We start from the raw sequence: 16,338 nt of genomic DNA on the forward strand, positions 1-16,338 counted from the left end.
AACCAATCAGGAGCGAGTTTTGTTAGAAGTTCATCTCTCACTCTATTTCAGAAACTCCCTATTTATGATATTCATATTTTTCAAAACAGTCAAAAGAAGGAAATATTCCTGAACAGTTCAAGACTTAATTTAAAAGTAAATTCATAGGATCATTCTTACTTTACTACTACTACTCCTAAATGTATCACCTGCACATGTCAGTTTTTAATACGATATATTGGTACCAAATTATGGAATAACTTCTCCCTTCTGACAAAAAGCTGTTCATTTATAAAATGCTTTAAAAGGTGCTTAAATAAAACTTTAACTGCTGGTTTGCAAATGCAACATATGCATATAGACTTTATTTGTATTGTTTTAATAGTTTTTGCTGTGGTTTGCCTCACATTTTGTTGTTATTTGTTTCCATTATTTTTATGTTATGTTATTATTACGTAAACTCACTGCACTGCACAGATTATTTTTTTTATCTTGTAAAATCTTGTGGTTTTTCATTTGTGCAAAATAAATCAAATCAAATCAAAATCAGTTCTGCACAAACAGAACGGGAATATTTTCATTTTCATTTTATATATTTTAATAAAGTGATAACAGACCAATGAGCTCATATACCCCCCTCCCCCCGACCTCGCCCCCCTTACCCTCCATCGATGATCTCATCCACCACCAGGAACACTCCCTCCATGTTGTCAAGTAAACACCGACGCTCCACGTTCTTCCTGCACGATACATGAACACGTTCTAGTTTTCAAAGTTTTAACACCACTTTGTTCTTCCTCCACACAGAGTTGGGACGGAGAGTGTCTGATGTCCCGCTGACGGGACGGAGAGTGTCTGATCACACCTGATGTGTTTACAAGCTGCACTACAGTAGTTATAATATTTCATCCTGTATATTAATATAATCTCTCCATGTCTCCATAGCTCACACTCTGCATTACTACTGCATCGGTTCCCATGGCAACCGCATCGGCCGCTGTTCGTTTAATAATGTTGCAGTCAACAGCGAGGGATCCACACACACACACACACACACACACACACACACACACACACACACACACACACACACACACACACACACACACACACACACACACACACACACATCACTCTCCATCATGTCTAACCAACATGAAACATGAGGACTCAGCGACGCTCTGCTGTCTTGTTGGTTAAACATGATTTAAATCCTGATTGCTCTTCATATAAAAATACACACTGCTGTTGAGTTTGACATTAAATTCAACACGGAGGCTCATTTCCTGTCTGAGCATCTCTGCTGCTGTGACATAAGACTTTCTGACGCTTTAATGCATTTCAATGGAGAAAAAACAGGTTAGAATAATGGTTTTGGTTCCAGGTGTCCTTCACGCTTTCACCCATTACATGTTTGTAAGAGAACGTACCTGAGGATGTGACTGAGAGACTCAAACAGACAGTTCAGTACCGACATCAGCATCAGCTGGGGAGAAGAAAAAAAAAAATCAATAAATGAGATAAAAGTGATTTATTGTAAAAAAAAAAAAAAGCTTCAATCAGTTTTTATGTCTTTTCGTCAGCATCAGGCTACACAGAGTTACCTTTTCAATCAACTCACTTTCTACGTACTGTTTTATTAAGTAAAGACACATCTCTGACCGTCTGATTTATTGGTTTAATTTTTTTTGATTAAACTGGTAATAAAGTCCATTAAAATACCTCCTAATTATTATTTAACCCTAACATGTCCCTGACAGCTGAACAGCAGAGAAATCACTGAACTTTTCCATTAATTAGAAATAAACCTATTAAAACACTGTCCTTTGAAAAACACTTATTACGAGGTTAAATAGATTTTAAGGGATACTCGACTTTTTTTCTGTTCATAAATAAATATGAAACATTTTACAAATATTTGTTTGAATGAATTGTATTATGAAGTAACAGTCAAAAGTTTGCATGTTTAATGTTGTAAGACATCAAAACTATGAAATAACACTTAAAGCCGTCCTGTCAGGTCCGAACATGTGACTAAAATCAACTTAAGTTTCATTTTATCGCTGTATTTTTTTTTATAAAAAAAAAGAGGAATGAGCTGCATCCATCCTACCTCGTTCTCCTGAGCGCTGCCCACCACGTAGAAGAAGAGGTCTATGCTGCTCTTATACACGATGGTCATCCCCTCCAGGAAAGCGATCTCATCTGCAGAGAGGAGGGGAGACTCGGGTATCAGCTGTAGGAAGAGTTGATGCTGTTTCTCAACCAATCAAAAGGCACCACGGTGGCAGATGTATAGCGGACACGCCCACAAACCATGACACCTGTGGAAACCAGGGCAACGTAGGAACTGCTGCCGGCTACCGGTGGCAGCAGAACACCGACACTGGAGATGTGTGTGAGCGCTCGGGACAATACACACGGGAAGAGGGGGAGGAGGGGGAGGAGAGGGGGGAGGGGGAGGAGGGGGAGGAGGGGGAGGAGAGGGAGAGGGGGGAGGAGGGGCTTACTGTCTGCTTTGTGCGTCTTGTTGAAAACATTCCTCTCAAAGTTCTTCTGCTCCTTCATGGACGGGTACAGCTCTGGGTCGTAGTACTGAAACACACACAGGTGGAGTTGATCAACAGGTGGAGTTGATCAACAGGTGGAGCTGCAGTCATTGAGGACGTTTCCAGCCAGGAACCGAAGCACTCTTCGCTGTTCGAGTCCAGATTCAATCTGCACAGGAAGTGATGATCTTATCGGGTCACAAACACCGAGCACAGCCGAAGCTGATTTAAAGCTGCTCCTTTAAAGACTCCTGACACACGTAGCTGTGATCGACTGTGATGGATGACTGAACACACAACATGAAACAAAACAACTTCACACTCACCTTCGACAGGAGTCTGGTGCCGTCATTGTCCAGAATAAAGACCGCCTTCACTGTGTAAAGGGAGGGTTCCTACAACACACACACACACACACACACACACACACACACACACACACACACACACACACACACACACACGTTTAGTTGTGTGGAGTCACATCAGGGAAACACGGAGGACATAAATCACAGATGCCCTATGTGTGTGTGTGTGTGTGTGTGTGTGTGTGTGTGTGTGTGTGTGTGTGTGTGTGTGTGTGTGTGTGTGTGTGTGAGAGAGAGATCAACCTTTACTGCCCGGACAAACACACACACACACACATACACACACTGCCTGTAGTCCCCTTAGGTGGTTCTGACATGTTTGAGTTCTGGTTCTGGGTCCGTGTTTGTCTCCGTCCTCACTCCGTGTCCGTGCCCGTGGAGACTCTTCGGAAGCGGGACAAAGTTCTGTTATGCACTGACTCGTGTAGATTCACAGTCTGAGTGTATCACAGAACTTGGACCAGACGCCGAGAACACTGCCGTTACCATGGCGACGAGGAGGGATGGTGAGGACGGATCCAGATGTCCAACAAGAGCCTGAGTCTGTGTTAACATGTCTCACTTGGATGGAAGAGGAGGTTCCCGTCCCTCAGTGAGACTCAGTGTGCATCAACACGACATGATGAAGATCTCTGGTTGTTCTGAGCAGGGTTCAGATAAACCAGAGGTCTGGTTCAGATAAACCAGAGGACCGGTTCAGATAAACCAGAGGACCGGTTCAGATAAACCAGAGGACCGGTTCAGATAAACCAGAGGACCGGTTCAGATGTCTGCAGACGGTTCCCCGAACGCTGTGTGGATGTTTTAATTGGACCACCTTATGAACATCTGATGCTCCATACAAACATGACATGCAGCCTGTGATTCAGACCTTCGACCTGTTTCCATACTCAATAAGCTCAGTACAAGATCCAGACTTCCAAACTTACATCTGTTTACAGAACAGAACCACATCTCCTAAAAAAAAAAGCCTTTGAACCAGAGGACTACCTCTTAGAGAACTTCCTGTTTCCTCAAAAAGAAACCAACGTTTCAATTTGGTTCAGAATTGAATGAAACTAAAGAATTTATAAAACAGGAAGCATTAATCTGAAAAGGAAGGCAGATGTTCAGAGCCCCTTTTCCACAGCTGGTACCAGCGTGACCCGACTGGACTCCAGGTACTCGCTGCAAGGACACAGATGTTGAGCATGTTTTCATTCTGACAAACACTTTGTCTTCTTTCAGGATTATTTTCTGATAAAATAAAAACGGTAAATTAATTCAAATCTTGTCAGCAGCAGAGTTGGAGGACACAGATGTCTGAATTTCCAAGCAGCACCTGAATGCAGCACCATGACATGACAAACAGGAAACTCCTCACTTTTCATCTTCCAATCTTGTATGTCTCACGATGAGCCGAACCAACGTCTTTGGTCTTTTACTTTCATTTTCTATTTTTCATTTATTTTTATGATTTTTGTTTTGAAATTTATAAAACTTTTTTTTATTATTTTATATAATAAACCCATATTGCTCTTCGCCCCCTGCAGGTTGTCCCTGATCAGGAGTACACTCAGTGAGCAGAGTGCACCCCTGTAGCTTCCCTGACAATGTGGACAGTTCGAGCTGGATGACTGAAGAACCAATGAGAAGCTGCTGCTCTGTGATTGGTCGCTTTCTAAACTTTTTATTTCTCTTCACCATTAATAAAATCACTGATCCCAAAATCAGCGGTGGTCTCGGATAATAACCTACGATGAAGTCATCAGGGTTTCAGTAACACAACTACCAACAGAAAGCCCACATTAAAAAAAAAAACAAAAAAAAAACATGCTTGTGAATTGCATTGTGGGAAATTGAGTTTGGTGGACATTCAATTCTAAACTGTTGCAGTTGTTCTTTAAGTTATGATTTAAAGCTGCCAGGACTTATTTTACATACTGATACAGGTTGGAGTGTGAGGGACAGGAGGACAGGAGGACGACAGAGGGAGAGATGATGAGGACAGGAGGACAGAGACAGACAGAGGGAGAGATGATGGAGGACAGGAGGACAGACAGCAGTGAAGATGTTCTGTGATCATCTACATCAGCGTCTGTCCCCGGTTCGACTCACAGTGGACTGCTGCAGTGGAAATGTGTCCCACCTGAGGAGTCCTATGGGGACAGAGCTGTCTTGCAGCAGCAGGTCTCTGTCAGACCGGGTCAGACCGGGTCAGTCCTTGAAGGCCACACTTTACTTGTGTTTTCATTCTCTAAGGTTACAGGCTTCAAAGGTTGAAAGGATCCAGTCAGTCACATCTTCATACGACTTCAAACCATGTTATAATACTTCATACGACTTCAAACCATGTTATAATACTTCATACGACTAAAAACCATGTTATAATACTTCATAGACTAAAAACCATGTTATAATACTTCATACGACTAAAAACCATGTTATAATACTTCATAGACTAAAAACCATGTTATAATACTTCATAGACTAAAAACCATGTTATAATACTTCGTAGACTAAAAACCAAGTTATAATAGCTCATACGACTACAAACCATGTTATAATACTTCATACGACTACAAACCATGTTATAATACTTCATACGACTACAAACCATGTTATAATACTTCATACGACTAAAAACCAAGTTATAATACCTCATATGACTTCAAACCATGTTATAATACTTCATACAACTAAAAACCATGTTATAATACTTCATACAACTAAAAACCAAGTTATAATACCTCATACGACTACAAACCATGTTATAATACTTCATACGACTACAAACCATGTTATAATACTTCATACGACTACAAACCATGTTATAATACTTCATACGACTAAAAACCAAGTTATAATACTTCATACAACTAAAAACCAAGTTATAATACCTCATACGACTTCAAACCATGTTATAATACTTCATACGACTTTAAACCATGTTATAATACTTCATACGACTTCAAACCATGTTATAATACTTCATACAACTAAAAACCATGTTATAATACTTCATACAACTAAAAACCAAGTTATAATACCTCATACGACTTCAAACCATGTTATAATACTTCATACGACTTTAAACCATGTTATAATACTTCATACGACTTCAAACCATGTTATAATACTTCATACGACTTCAAACCATGTTATAATACTTCATACGACTACAAACCATGTTATAATACCTCATACGACTACAAACCATGTTATAATACTTCATACGACTAAAAACCAAGTTATAATACCTCATACGACTAAAAACCATGTTATAATACTTCATACGACTTCAAACCATGTTATAATACTTCATACGACTTCAAATCATGTTATAATACTTCATACGACTTCAAACCATGTTATAATACTTCATACGACTACAAACCATGTTATAATACCTCATACGACTACAAACCATGTTATAATACTTCATACGACTAAAAACCAAGTTATAATACCTCATACGACTAAAAACCATGTTATAATACTTCATACGACTTCAAACCATGTTATAATACTTCATACGACTTCAAATCATGTTATAATACTTCATACGACTTCAAACCATGTTATAATACTTCATACGACTACAAACCATGTTATAATACCTCATACGACTACAAACCATGTTATAATACTTCATATGACTTCAAACCATGTTATAATACTTCATACGACTACAAACCATGTTATAATACCTCATATGACTACAAACCATGTTATAATACTTCATACGACTTCAAACCATGTTATAATACTTCATACGACTACAAACCATGTTATAATACTTCATACGACTACAAACCATGTTATAATACTTCATACTAGTACAAACCATGTTATAATACTTCATACTAGTACAAACCATGTTATAATACTTCAATACACAAATGATCCCTCTAAGTTATTCTAACTCTGCACCCAAAGATGAAAGTATCTGACCGGGTTTAAAACTGCACCTCAAAGTATGAAAAGCCAAAGTTGTTGCTACTCAAACATTCACGTTGTTTTGTTTACATCATATTTAAAAGATATAACCAGGTTTTATATGACAAACATGAATTCTAAAATGCTCAAGTAAACATAATATAATATAATATAATATAATATAATATAATATAATATAATATAATATAATATAATATAATATAATATAATATAATACAATATGATATCAGGTCATTTGTAAGTAAAGATGTCAGATTAATGGAAAATAGTACAATTACTCAGAGTAAAAGTACTTAGTTACTTTTCAGCGCTGAGAAATAATCTCAATTAAAGAACGAGATAATGATATTTAATACCGAGAAATTAAAGAAAGGGAGAAAAGACAGATGAAAGAGTGAAAGAGGGAGAGGGTGAATAAATGGTGCGCGAGGCAGAGTGAATGAGTGAGTGAGAGAGTGAGAGAGAGCGGGAGAGAGAGAGAGACGTGGACGTGGCACCTACTCTGCTCTACACGTCAGTGCACATATGCTGAACACCAGCGGACATTTAAACACGTACAGCTCTGTCTGGATTCTGTAACAGGTCGGTTCCGGTGCCTCGGTGGACCGGAGCTCTGTTCGGTCCCGTGTTCGGTCCCGTTCGGTCCTGTTGCGCTCTCGTGCGTGGCTCAGTGTGGATCAGTGGATAACAGCTGTGGCTCAGCAGCCTGTTGTAATGGAGTTAACTTAACACCCTGATAAGTTGTCTCGCTGCGACCCGCACACTCAATCTGCGCTGTTTATGCGCATACGAGATTAAAAAAAAAGAATCATAATAATAATAATATTTTTTTTTTTTTAAAGTGCGGCTCCAGATCAGGCCTGCGCGTCCACAGCGCTGCCGGCCGCAGTCCGAGCGGCTCCATCTGAACAGAAATAAAAACCCGCTCCAGGTCTGTGGACGGTCTGCACCCTCCTCCCCCCTCCCCTCCCTTGCCCCTTCTCTCCACCACTGAAACTGCCACGGTGCAACAAATGTCCCGTTCCCCGCTCCACAAACACCTCCTGCACACGGGGAGCGCACCGACGCCCTCCACCCTCCACCCCGGGTCCCGCTGAAAAGGCGGACAGACTCACCAGAGACATGGAGTCCATCGCTGCCGCCGCGCTCGCGCTCTGTTTCGGTGTGTTGACGTGGACAGCTCTGAGCTGTCACACCGAGATCACGGCTTCTTTGGCTATTTTTTACGGAGCCGCCCGGGCGCGCTCCCGCGGCAGCAGCAGCCAACCGGAGAAATCCACAGGAGCACGGAGTCGCCAGCAGAGCGCGCTCACGACAGGCCTCCTCCTCCTCTTTCCTTCCTCCTCCTCCTCTGGCCTTTCACAATAAAAGTCGCTGTGCTTACTGGCCGCTTTTATTTTCCGGACGGGCACCACTTCCTCCACAGGCTGCAGGTCTGAAGTTAAAGCGCAGGTTCAGTGGGACACTGACAGCCAATCACAGCCCGCTGTTGTGGTACTGGACGATAAACACAAGGTCTCCGTTTATGAAGTTTCAAAAAGGGTTGTAGATTTATGTCAAACTTGACCTTAAATGTATCCACCAGTCAGAGTCTCCAAGCAGCAACCATCAGTGATGTCATCAACCATCAGTGATGTCATCAATCATCAATGATGTCATCATCCACCAGTGACGTCACTACGTTGGTTTGTGAACGTTATGAATCCTCCAGTTCAGATTCTGTCCGTCACCATCTTGTTAGTTCGGAGCGGTTTGGAGCAGGAAGTGACCATATTTGGACGAGCTGGGGGAGGAGCCAGCGGTGGATCTGACCGATCTGATTGGAAACCTGACGATACTACGTCCCGCCCACCGGTAGCTGTAACCTGACTGCACCACAGGCCTGTCAATCAAACAGACACGCCCCCAAAAACAGGTCTTTTTGAATCTTCTTTTCTAATAAATGAGGGATTATTTTCAGATGGACCTCCAGAAAACTAATAAGAAGAAGTGACTTTAGCGAATGATATGCAGGAAACTTTTGGAGCCGAAGGCTTCTTGGAGCCGACCTCTAGTGGTACTCGGTGGTATTGCAGCTTAACGCACTTCTGCGTCGGAACCATTTCTGCTCTGATCAGCCAAAGATACACAACTAAAGCTTTTCTGGCCTCCTTAAATTAAACTGTATCTCATATTCCTCTGCTGATGAATCATCTTCTGATGAGATTTATAATAGATTAAAAAAAAAATCTATCATGACTGTGCAGAGCCTCTGCAGTGTTCAGCATGAGACTGACAGGAGAACATCAGCCTCGTAAAGTCCTTCCTCGCTCTTTGAGCCCTTTAACGCAGCTCTCCATGAAACACCTGATGGATGTGGTGCTGCTGATCGTCCATCTCTGCAGAGACAAGTCTCTGCCAGACTCTCCGTTGGGTTCTTGGTCACCTTCCTCTCTGATAAAGACCTTCTTGCTCCAAACCTTTCTACATTTCACAGTTTCTGATGCTGCTGTGCTCTCAGAGCTTCAGACATGTTTTGTACTCTGATCTAGCTCTCCACAGTCTGCAGTGAGATCCTGGACTCATGGCTCATGTCCTGAGTCTTCACTGTTGGCTGCAGGTGGAGTCCAGTCAGGAGGCCTCAGACATCCTGGAGACCTCCTCTGACGTCATCATCTCTGACAGCAGCGACACAACCACTGATGTCATTATCATGATCTCCACAAAGAAACACGCAGAGATGATCAGCCTGAGTCCACGATCACACACAGTTCAGTGAGTCTCCCACATCACTGCGGGATCGAAAGCGCGTTCTCGCTGTTCGGGCACGCGCTTCTCCACACGGAGCGAGCTTTTTCCACCGCGTTGCACTCTGGGAGATCCAGTTTATTTACCGTTTACGAAAGATGGCAGGCGTGCAGCCGCCACCCCTCCGGAGCCTGGACGATTTCCTGCTGAGCTCGGCCCGGTTCGCGGTGCCAGATGTCCGCGACCTGGACCGCTGGAACCACCGCATCATCAACAACCTGCTCTACTACCAGAGCAACTATTTAGTGTCGGCGCTGGGCCTCCTGCTCATGGTGGGGTGAGTTTCATTATTCTGACGTGTCCCCCCTCCCTCTCCTCCCCCAGCCACCCTTCGCGCTGTGAAACTGTCCTGCAGCCTCATCACACACATTCCTACAGCCTGGTCAACATGAGGAATGACTGATGAAGATTAGAGTCAGCCCCCCCCCCCCCCCCCCCCTCCCCATCACCATCATCTTCCTCCCACTCTGACATCACTCCTCTCTTTAATCTCACAGTTTTCACACAAAATAAAACAGGAAGTCTGTTTCTCGATCACATTTTAAAGGTGGTGTATTTCCCTGCAGGTGGAGGATTGAATACAGCAGAGCTCTCCTTTAAACCCGGTAGAGTGAGATAACATCAGGGTGAAGCAGGACTCTGTTTCTCCGTCTCGTTGGGAAGATTTCTCTCCAGCAGACGTTCTCGGTGTCATCGGAGCCTCTCGTCTGTCGTCGACTTCAGCAGGAATATCCATCACTGACGCTCCTCCTCTCTGCTCTCAGGTATTTCCAGCCCTTCCAGCTGGTCGTCGGGGCAACGGTGGTCACCTTGTTGTTCCTGGGCTTCGTCTGGGCGGCCGAGAATCAAGCTCCCATCCGCCGTTTCCGTAGAAACCACCCATCAGTCTGTGTGTTGGCCGTCCTTGTGGCCAGTTACCTCTTCATATCAGTGCTGGGAGGAGTGGCAGTGTTCCTGTTCGGGATAGCCTTCCCTATTCTGAGTAAGACACACACACACACACACACACACACACACACACACACACACACACACACACACACACACACACACACACACACAAGCATTTTTTTCCTTTGAAATTTCATTTCATGCTGAAAAGTGTTGCAGAGTTTCATAAACAAATACAAAAGCCAAGAGAAAATGTTCCTTCATGTTTGTTAGTATTTCCCACCGTGATGGAAACATCTATATGTCATTAAATTCTTCAGTGACAGCCAGAGAGACAAATACAGTCACGACTACAGGATGTACCAGGTCTTTAGTGGTCTTACATAGTCAAGTTTTATCACCTCAATATTTTCTGTATATTATATATTCTGTGTACTTTTTACTGTCAATTCTATTCAACACTTCCTGTCTATATTTCACAACAAAAGATGTCAGAAGTGAACGGAGTGTGCGCTCTGAGCTGATGGAATGCTTTTATTGTGAAATGTCTGTGCAGGAAGTGCCTCGTTGACAGTCAATAAAAAAGCAGTTTGAAGTGATTATTGGAAGAAACAGAACTCCTGCTGGAGAGGAGAGACTCGGGTGTATTGATGGAATTACTGCTGAGGAAATGAATATGATGTTATTATGTAATGTTAACAGATAGACACGGAGGATGTGTTTTTATTAACAGCGATTTGGAGCAGGTCAGAAAACATACATATGCTGAATCAATCGGATTAATGAGTCATCGATGGTCCAGAACCGCGAGGAAATGAGACATTAGTGGACCTGTTCCTGGGTTGCTGCTGACGGACTCAGAGGGGAACCGGAGCGATGCTGCAGGACTGAACGTCTGAGGACGACACCCTTCAGTTTCAGGGTCTCATGTTTCTGGTTGGTCAGAGCTGAAGCTGCTGGGAGTGAGAGGAGGAGTTTACATTCTGCTATAATGCTGTTTGACTCTGACCGATGACTGAACCAGCTTCTGAACAGAAGTCCACTGAGCAGTTGTTTCACAATAAAAGCCCCACAAAAATAATCCATTCCTCTGCAGGAAGTGTCTTCCTCAACTGTTGCTCAACAGGGGTTTAAAAAAACAAGGATCGCACGGCTTATTTTAGATTCATTATACGGAATATCTGGGAATTTTAAAAACTCTTTTCCAGATGGGGAAAGTCAGGGATTTTGATATTTTTTTGTACCGAGAACTGGAATCTCAGGGACTTTTGTAAGCATATTAAAATTTTAGTTGCCATTTCAATTTTTTTTAAATATTTCTTCATCAATGTACTTATAATGTTAATTAGCGAGTTAGCTGCCTCAAACACAAGAAGCTCTTTACAACGACTTCAGGAGGTAACCAACTAATTAATAACAGTGTCTTCAAGTAAAACAGAGGTCACAACATCTACAGAAAATACATGAGTAACCTATAAACACATAACAGACTTAATATATGTGATATAAATCACATTAATGTTCTTTAGTTACACCAGAGCTACACACTGACCTGTAAAACAACATATGAAAACTTATAATATGAAGAATTTAGTTGGCACTTCCACTTTCTACAGAATTCATCACTTCTACAGTACAAACAATAAAACAGGTCACACACATACACATAACTAATACCACTAATAGCTGTACCAAGATAACAAGACTACAATAGATTCAGATTTTAACTGCTTTTTTTAAAGATGCAATGAAATAAGAAGCGAGGTAATTACTATTATTGTTAGATAAATTCGTTGCCCCTGCAACCAGCATTTAGACATGTATTTCATTTCTTTCAATAGCGCTGCAATTAACCGGCACGTGGCAGCTTCTGTTTAACAGGAATACTTTAGTTTCTTGTCTGCTCAGCACAACGGCAGCATGTTTTCCTGTTTATCATAGCTCATGGAGTTTTCAGCTTTTTAGTCAGTGAAAGTCAAGGAATTTAACATTTGATTTAGAGTGGAAACCCTGAAAACAAGAATGCAACACATCTGTGCCAGATTCTTTCCAGATGTCACAACACATTAAATTCTGCTCACAAATAAAAGAGCCACACCAAAATAAGACTGCACAAAATGCAAAGTTCTTTTTTTTTTTTAAGATTGTGAAATAAGAAAAAACAGGAAATAAAAAAGAATATTGAAAAATTCATATAAAGGCTTTTTTCCATAAAGGTTTAGTTCTCCGTCATCCACACTGTGTGATTTTAAAAAGGGTCGCCTGGGTTAACCTCCTCCTGCTCCTCCTTCTCCCCCTTCTCCTCCTCCTCCTCCTCCTCCTCCCTCTTCTCCTCCTCCTTCTCCCCCTTCTCGTCTTCATCCTCCTCCTCTTCCTCTTCCTCCTCCTCCTCCTCCTCCCCCCCCATCCCTCTGTCTTCTCTCCCAGTGGTTCTGGTCCACGCGTCGGTGAGGCTGCGCAGCCTGAAGAACAAGCTGGAGAACAAGCTGCAGAGCATCGGTCTGAAAAGGACCCCAATGGGACTCCTGTTGGAGGCCCTGGGACAGGAGCAGGAGGCCGGGTCCTAGAGAGGAGGAGGAGGAGCAGGAGGAGCAGGAGCAGGGGGCCGGGTCCCAGAGAGGAGGAGAAATGGAGGTGAAGGTGGGAAATACAAAGCAGAGATGTAAACAGAGGATGAGAGCATCACTGCAGTGAAGGAGGAGGAAGGAGAAGGAGGAGGAAGGAGGAGGAAAAGGAAAAGTCGTTGTCTGGTTTGTTAACTCATCAGAAACATGAAGGAAAAGAACGGAAGTCAAGTAACAGAATCTTTTCTGTTCGTCTGTTTCCACACTTAAAGACCAGTTTATCTTCCTGACATCACGCATCCATAAATTCAGGTGATTTATAACTGAGAAAGACATGGTAACAGTTTGTGCCATAATTCACTGTGTATAGGACGTAATATTTAGAGAATAAAGTTGTCATTTTACTCGAGAAAGATGTAATATTCTAAAATTGAATCCCTGAGCTCCGACTATTAACGGACAGACGTTTTTCTTTGGGAAATTTCAGTTCTTTTAAAGCTTTTTATTTTCATATTTTTCTCGTAAATGACATCTTTATCCTCCTACTTTTACTTTTCCATATAACAACATTTGTTTTTTAAATATTACAACATTTTTCAAAGAATTAAACATTCTCCTCATAATGTTATGAGTTTTTTCCTCAGCTGATATCGGTTTGACTAGTTTATGTAAAAATCAACTCTATTCTGAAATATTTATTTCTCATATTTTCTCCTGTACAGTAAGAGCATCATTTTTTTTAATCATCACAAATTAATTTCATAATGATGAGTTTTTTTCTGAAGAAAGACATTATCTGATGTTTTTACTTTTTATATCAAAATCTACTTTATTCTTGAAGTATTCACCTTTTTCTCATAAAATTACATCTTTTCTCATCAAATATTACAACTTTATCCAATGAAGTAATTGCTGGTTTTTTTATGTTACAAACTTTTGTCAAAAAATACAAATTCATTTAATGATGTTATTAATTAGTATGTAGAATAAGATCGTGATGTTGGTTTATGTGAACATCGACCATGTTCTGGAAATATTATTTATTATGCTAATTTTAAAAGTTGTTGCTTTAAATGATAACAATATTTTATTACAACTTTTTCCTCATAGAACAAATTCTTCGTTATATTCTGACTGTTTTTGGTTGAAATACAACATATGTCATAATGTTAACGCTTCCTTTGATTTGAAGACAGATGTGAAGGTAAAGCTCTGTCAGGTGTGTTCAGGTGTGTTCAGGTGAGCACACTGCAGTGATATCACACACGCAGAGCCACAGTTGGACTTTTTTTTAAAGTAACTTCAGATGAATTCCATATTTGTTTCGTGTTTTGTGTATCATTGAAAAAAAAAATCTGGATTCATACGAAGGACAAGTTCAGAATAATTGTTGTTGATGTAGGAATCATTGTTGAGGACCGGTGGGAGCAGCAGTATATGTATATGTATATGTATATGATGTATATGTATATCATATATATGATGTGTATATATATATATATATATATATACAGTGGGTACGGAAAGTATTCAGACCCCTTTAAATTTTTCACTCTTTGTTTCATTGCAGCCATTTGCTAAAATCAAAAAAGTTCATTTTATTTCTCATTAATGTACACTCAGCACCCCATCTTGACAGAAAAAAACAGAAATGTAGAAATTTGTGCAAATTTATTAAAAAAGAAAAACTGAAATATCACATGGTCATAAGTATTCAGACCCTTTGCTCAGTATTGAGTAGAAGCACCCTTTTGAGCAAGTACAGCCATGAGTCTTCTTGGGAATGATGCAACAAGCTTTTCACACCTGGATTTGGGGATCCTCTGCCATTCTTCCTTGCAGATCCTCTCCAGTTCCGTCAGGTTGGATGGTGAACGTTGGTGGACAGCCATTTTCAAGTCTCTCCAGAGATGCTCAATTGGGTTTAGGTCAGGGCTCTGGCTGGGCCAGTCAAGAATGGTCACAGAGTTGTTCCGAAGCCACTCCTTTGTTATTTTAGCTGTGTGCTTAGGGTCATTGTCTTGTTGGAAGGTGAACCTTCGGCCCAGTCTGAGGTCCAGAGCACTCTGGAAGAGGTTTTCTTCCAGGATATCTCTGTACTTGGCCGCATTCATCTTTCCTTCAATTGCAACCGGTCGTCCTGTCCCTGTAGCTGAAAAACACCCCCAAAGCATGATGCTGCCACCACCATGTTTCACTGTTGGGATTGTATTGGGCAGGTGATGAGCAGTGCCTGGTTTTCTCCACACATACCGCTGAGAATTAATGCCAAAAAGTTCAATCTTGGTCTCATCAGACCAGAGAATCTTATTTCTCATAGTCTGGGAGTCCTTCATGTGTTTTTTGGCAAACTCTATGCAGGCTTTCATATGTCTTGCACTGAGGAGAGGCTTCCGTCGGGCCACTCTGCCATAAAGCCCCGACTGGTGGAGGGCTGCAGTGATAGTTGACTTTGTGGAACTTTCTCCCATCTCCCTACTGCATCTCTGGAGCTCAGCCACAGTGATCTTTGGGTTCTTCTTTACCTCTCTCACCAAGGCTCTTCTCCCACGATTGCTCAGTTCGGCTGGACGGCCAGGTCTAGGAAGAGTTCTGGTCGTCCCAAACTTCTTCCATTTAAGGATTATGGAGGCCACTGTGCTCTTAGGAACCTTGAGTGCTGCAGAAATTATTTTGTAACCTTGGCCAGATCTGTGCCTTGCCACAATTCTGTCTCTGAGCTCCTTGGACAGTTCCTTCGACCTCATGATTCTCATTTGCTCTGACATGCACTGTGAGCTGTAAGGTCTTATATAGACAGGTGTGTGCCTTTCCTAATCAAGTCCAATCAGTTTAATTAAACACAGCTGGACTCCAATGAAGGAGTAGAACCATCTCAAGGAGGATCAGTATAAATGGACAGCATGTGAGTTAAATATGAGTGTCACAGCAAAGGGTCTGAATACTTATGACCATGTGATATTTCAGTTTTTCTTTTTTAATAAATTTGCACAAATTTCTACATTTCTGTTTTTTTCTGTCAAGATGGGGTGCTGAGTGTACATTAATGAGAAATAAAATGAACTTTTTTGATTTTAGCAAATGGCTGCAATGAAACAAAGAGTGAAAAATTTAAAGGGGTCTGAATACTTTCTGTACCCACTGTATATGTATATATATACAGGAAAGTAATTTCCTGTATTTCTTCCCCACCGAGCTGCTCAGCACAGCCGTCCACTGCTGGTCAGTCTTCCTGTGCTTTGGAACTTAAACCCTCGTTAC

General features: G+C 41.6%; 2 protein-coding genes across 4 annotated transcripts in view; one reads left to right on the forward strand and one right to left on the reverse strand.

Annotated features, from left to right (window-relative positions):
* The window catches only part of copz2 (COPI coat complex subunit zeta 2), a 13,711-nt gene extending 5,609 nt beyond the window's left edge, over window positions 1–8,102 (reverse strand). The window contains exons 1-6 of one of the 3 annotated variants that reach the window (XR_011179714.1): window positions 7,951–8,102; window positions 2,855–2,923; window positions 2,490–2,574; window positions 2,093–2,184; window positions 1,410–1,465; window positions 642–719 (exon numbers count right to left, since the gene is read on the reverse strand). Coding sequence is in view for 2 of the 3 variants with exons in the window: in XM_069177325.1 (XP_069033426.1) it covers window positions 642–719; window positions 1,410–1,465; window positions 2,093–2,184; window positions 2,490–2,574; window positions 2,855–2,923; window positions 7,951–7,968 (398 nt within the window). In the remaining variant the exon portion in view is untranslated. The remainder of the gene's footprint in view (window positions 1–641; window positions 720–1,409; window positions 1,466–2,092; window positions 2,185–2,489; window positions 2,575–2,854; window positions 2,924–7,950) is intronic. The other 2 variants (XM_069177325.1, XM_069177326.1) reach the window with 2 other exon arrangements.
* A 1,592-nt stretch (window positions 8,103–9,694) lies between these two features.
* On the forward strand, window positions 9,695–14,667 carry praf2 (PRA1 domain family, member 2). Its single transcript, XM_069177324.1, has 3 exons — window positions 9,695–9,899; window positions 10,387–10,604; window positions 12,941–14,667. Exons 1-3 carry the CDS (start codon window positions 9,721–9,723, stop codon window positions 13,078–13,080), a joined length of 537 nt encoding a protein of 178 aa, XP_069033425.1. The 5' UTR covers window positions 9,695–9,720; the 3' UTR covers window positions 13,081–14,667.
* The last annotated feature ends 1,671 nt before the right edge of the window (window positions 14,668–16,338 follow it).

This window comes from Embiotoca jacksoni, unplaced genomic scaffold, assembly GCF_022577435.1.
Source record: "Embiotoca jacksoni isolate LCO1_2020_lvr unplaced genomic scaffold, fEmbJac1.0.p SCAF_71, whole genome shotgun sequence".
NCBI lineage: Eukaryota > Metazoa > Chordata > Actinopteri > Embiotocidae > Embiotoca > Embiotoca jacksoni.

What these genes read in the sequence shown, in the direction of transcription:
- praf2 (XM_069177324.1), top strand. Translation starts at nt 9,721, where the DNA reads ATGGCAGGCGTGCAGCCGCCACCCCTCCGGAGCCTGGACGATTTCCTG. An exon ending in GGCCTCCTGCTCATGGTGGG is followed by an intron (nt 9,900 to 10,386) that starts GTGAGTTTCATT and finishes CTCTGCTCTCAG; the next exon opens with GTATTTCCAGCCCTTCCAGC. An exon ending in GATAGCCTTCCCTATTCTGA is followed by an intron (nt 10,605 to 12,940) that starts GTAAGACACACA and finishes CTTCTCTCCCAG; the next exon opens with TGGTTCTGGTCCACGCGTCG.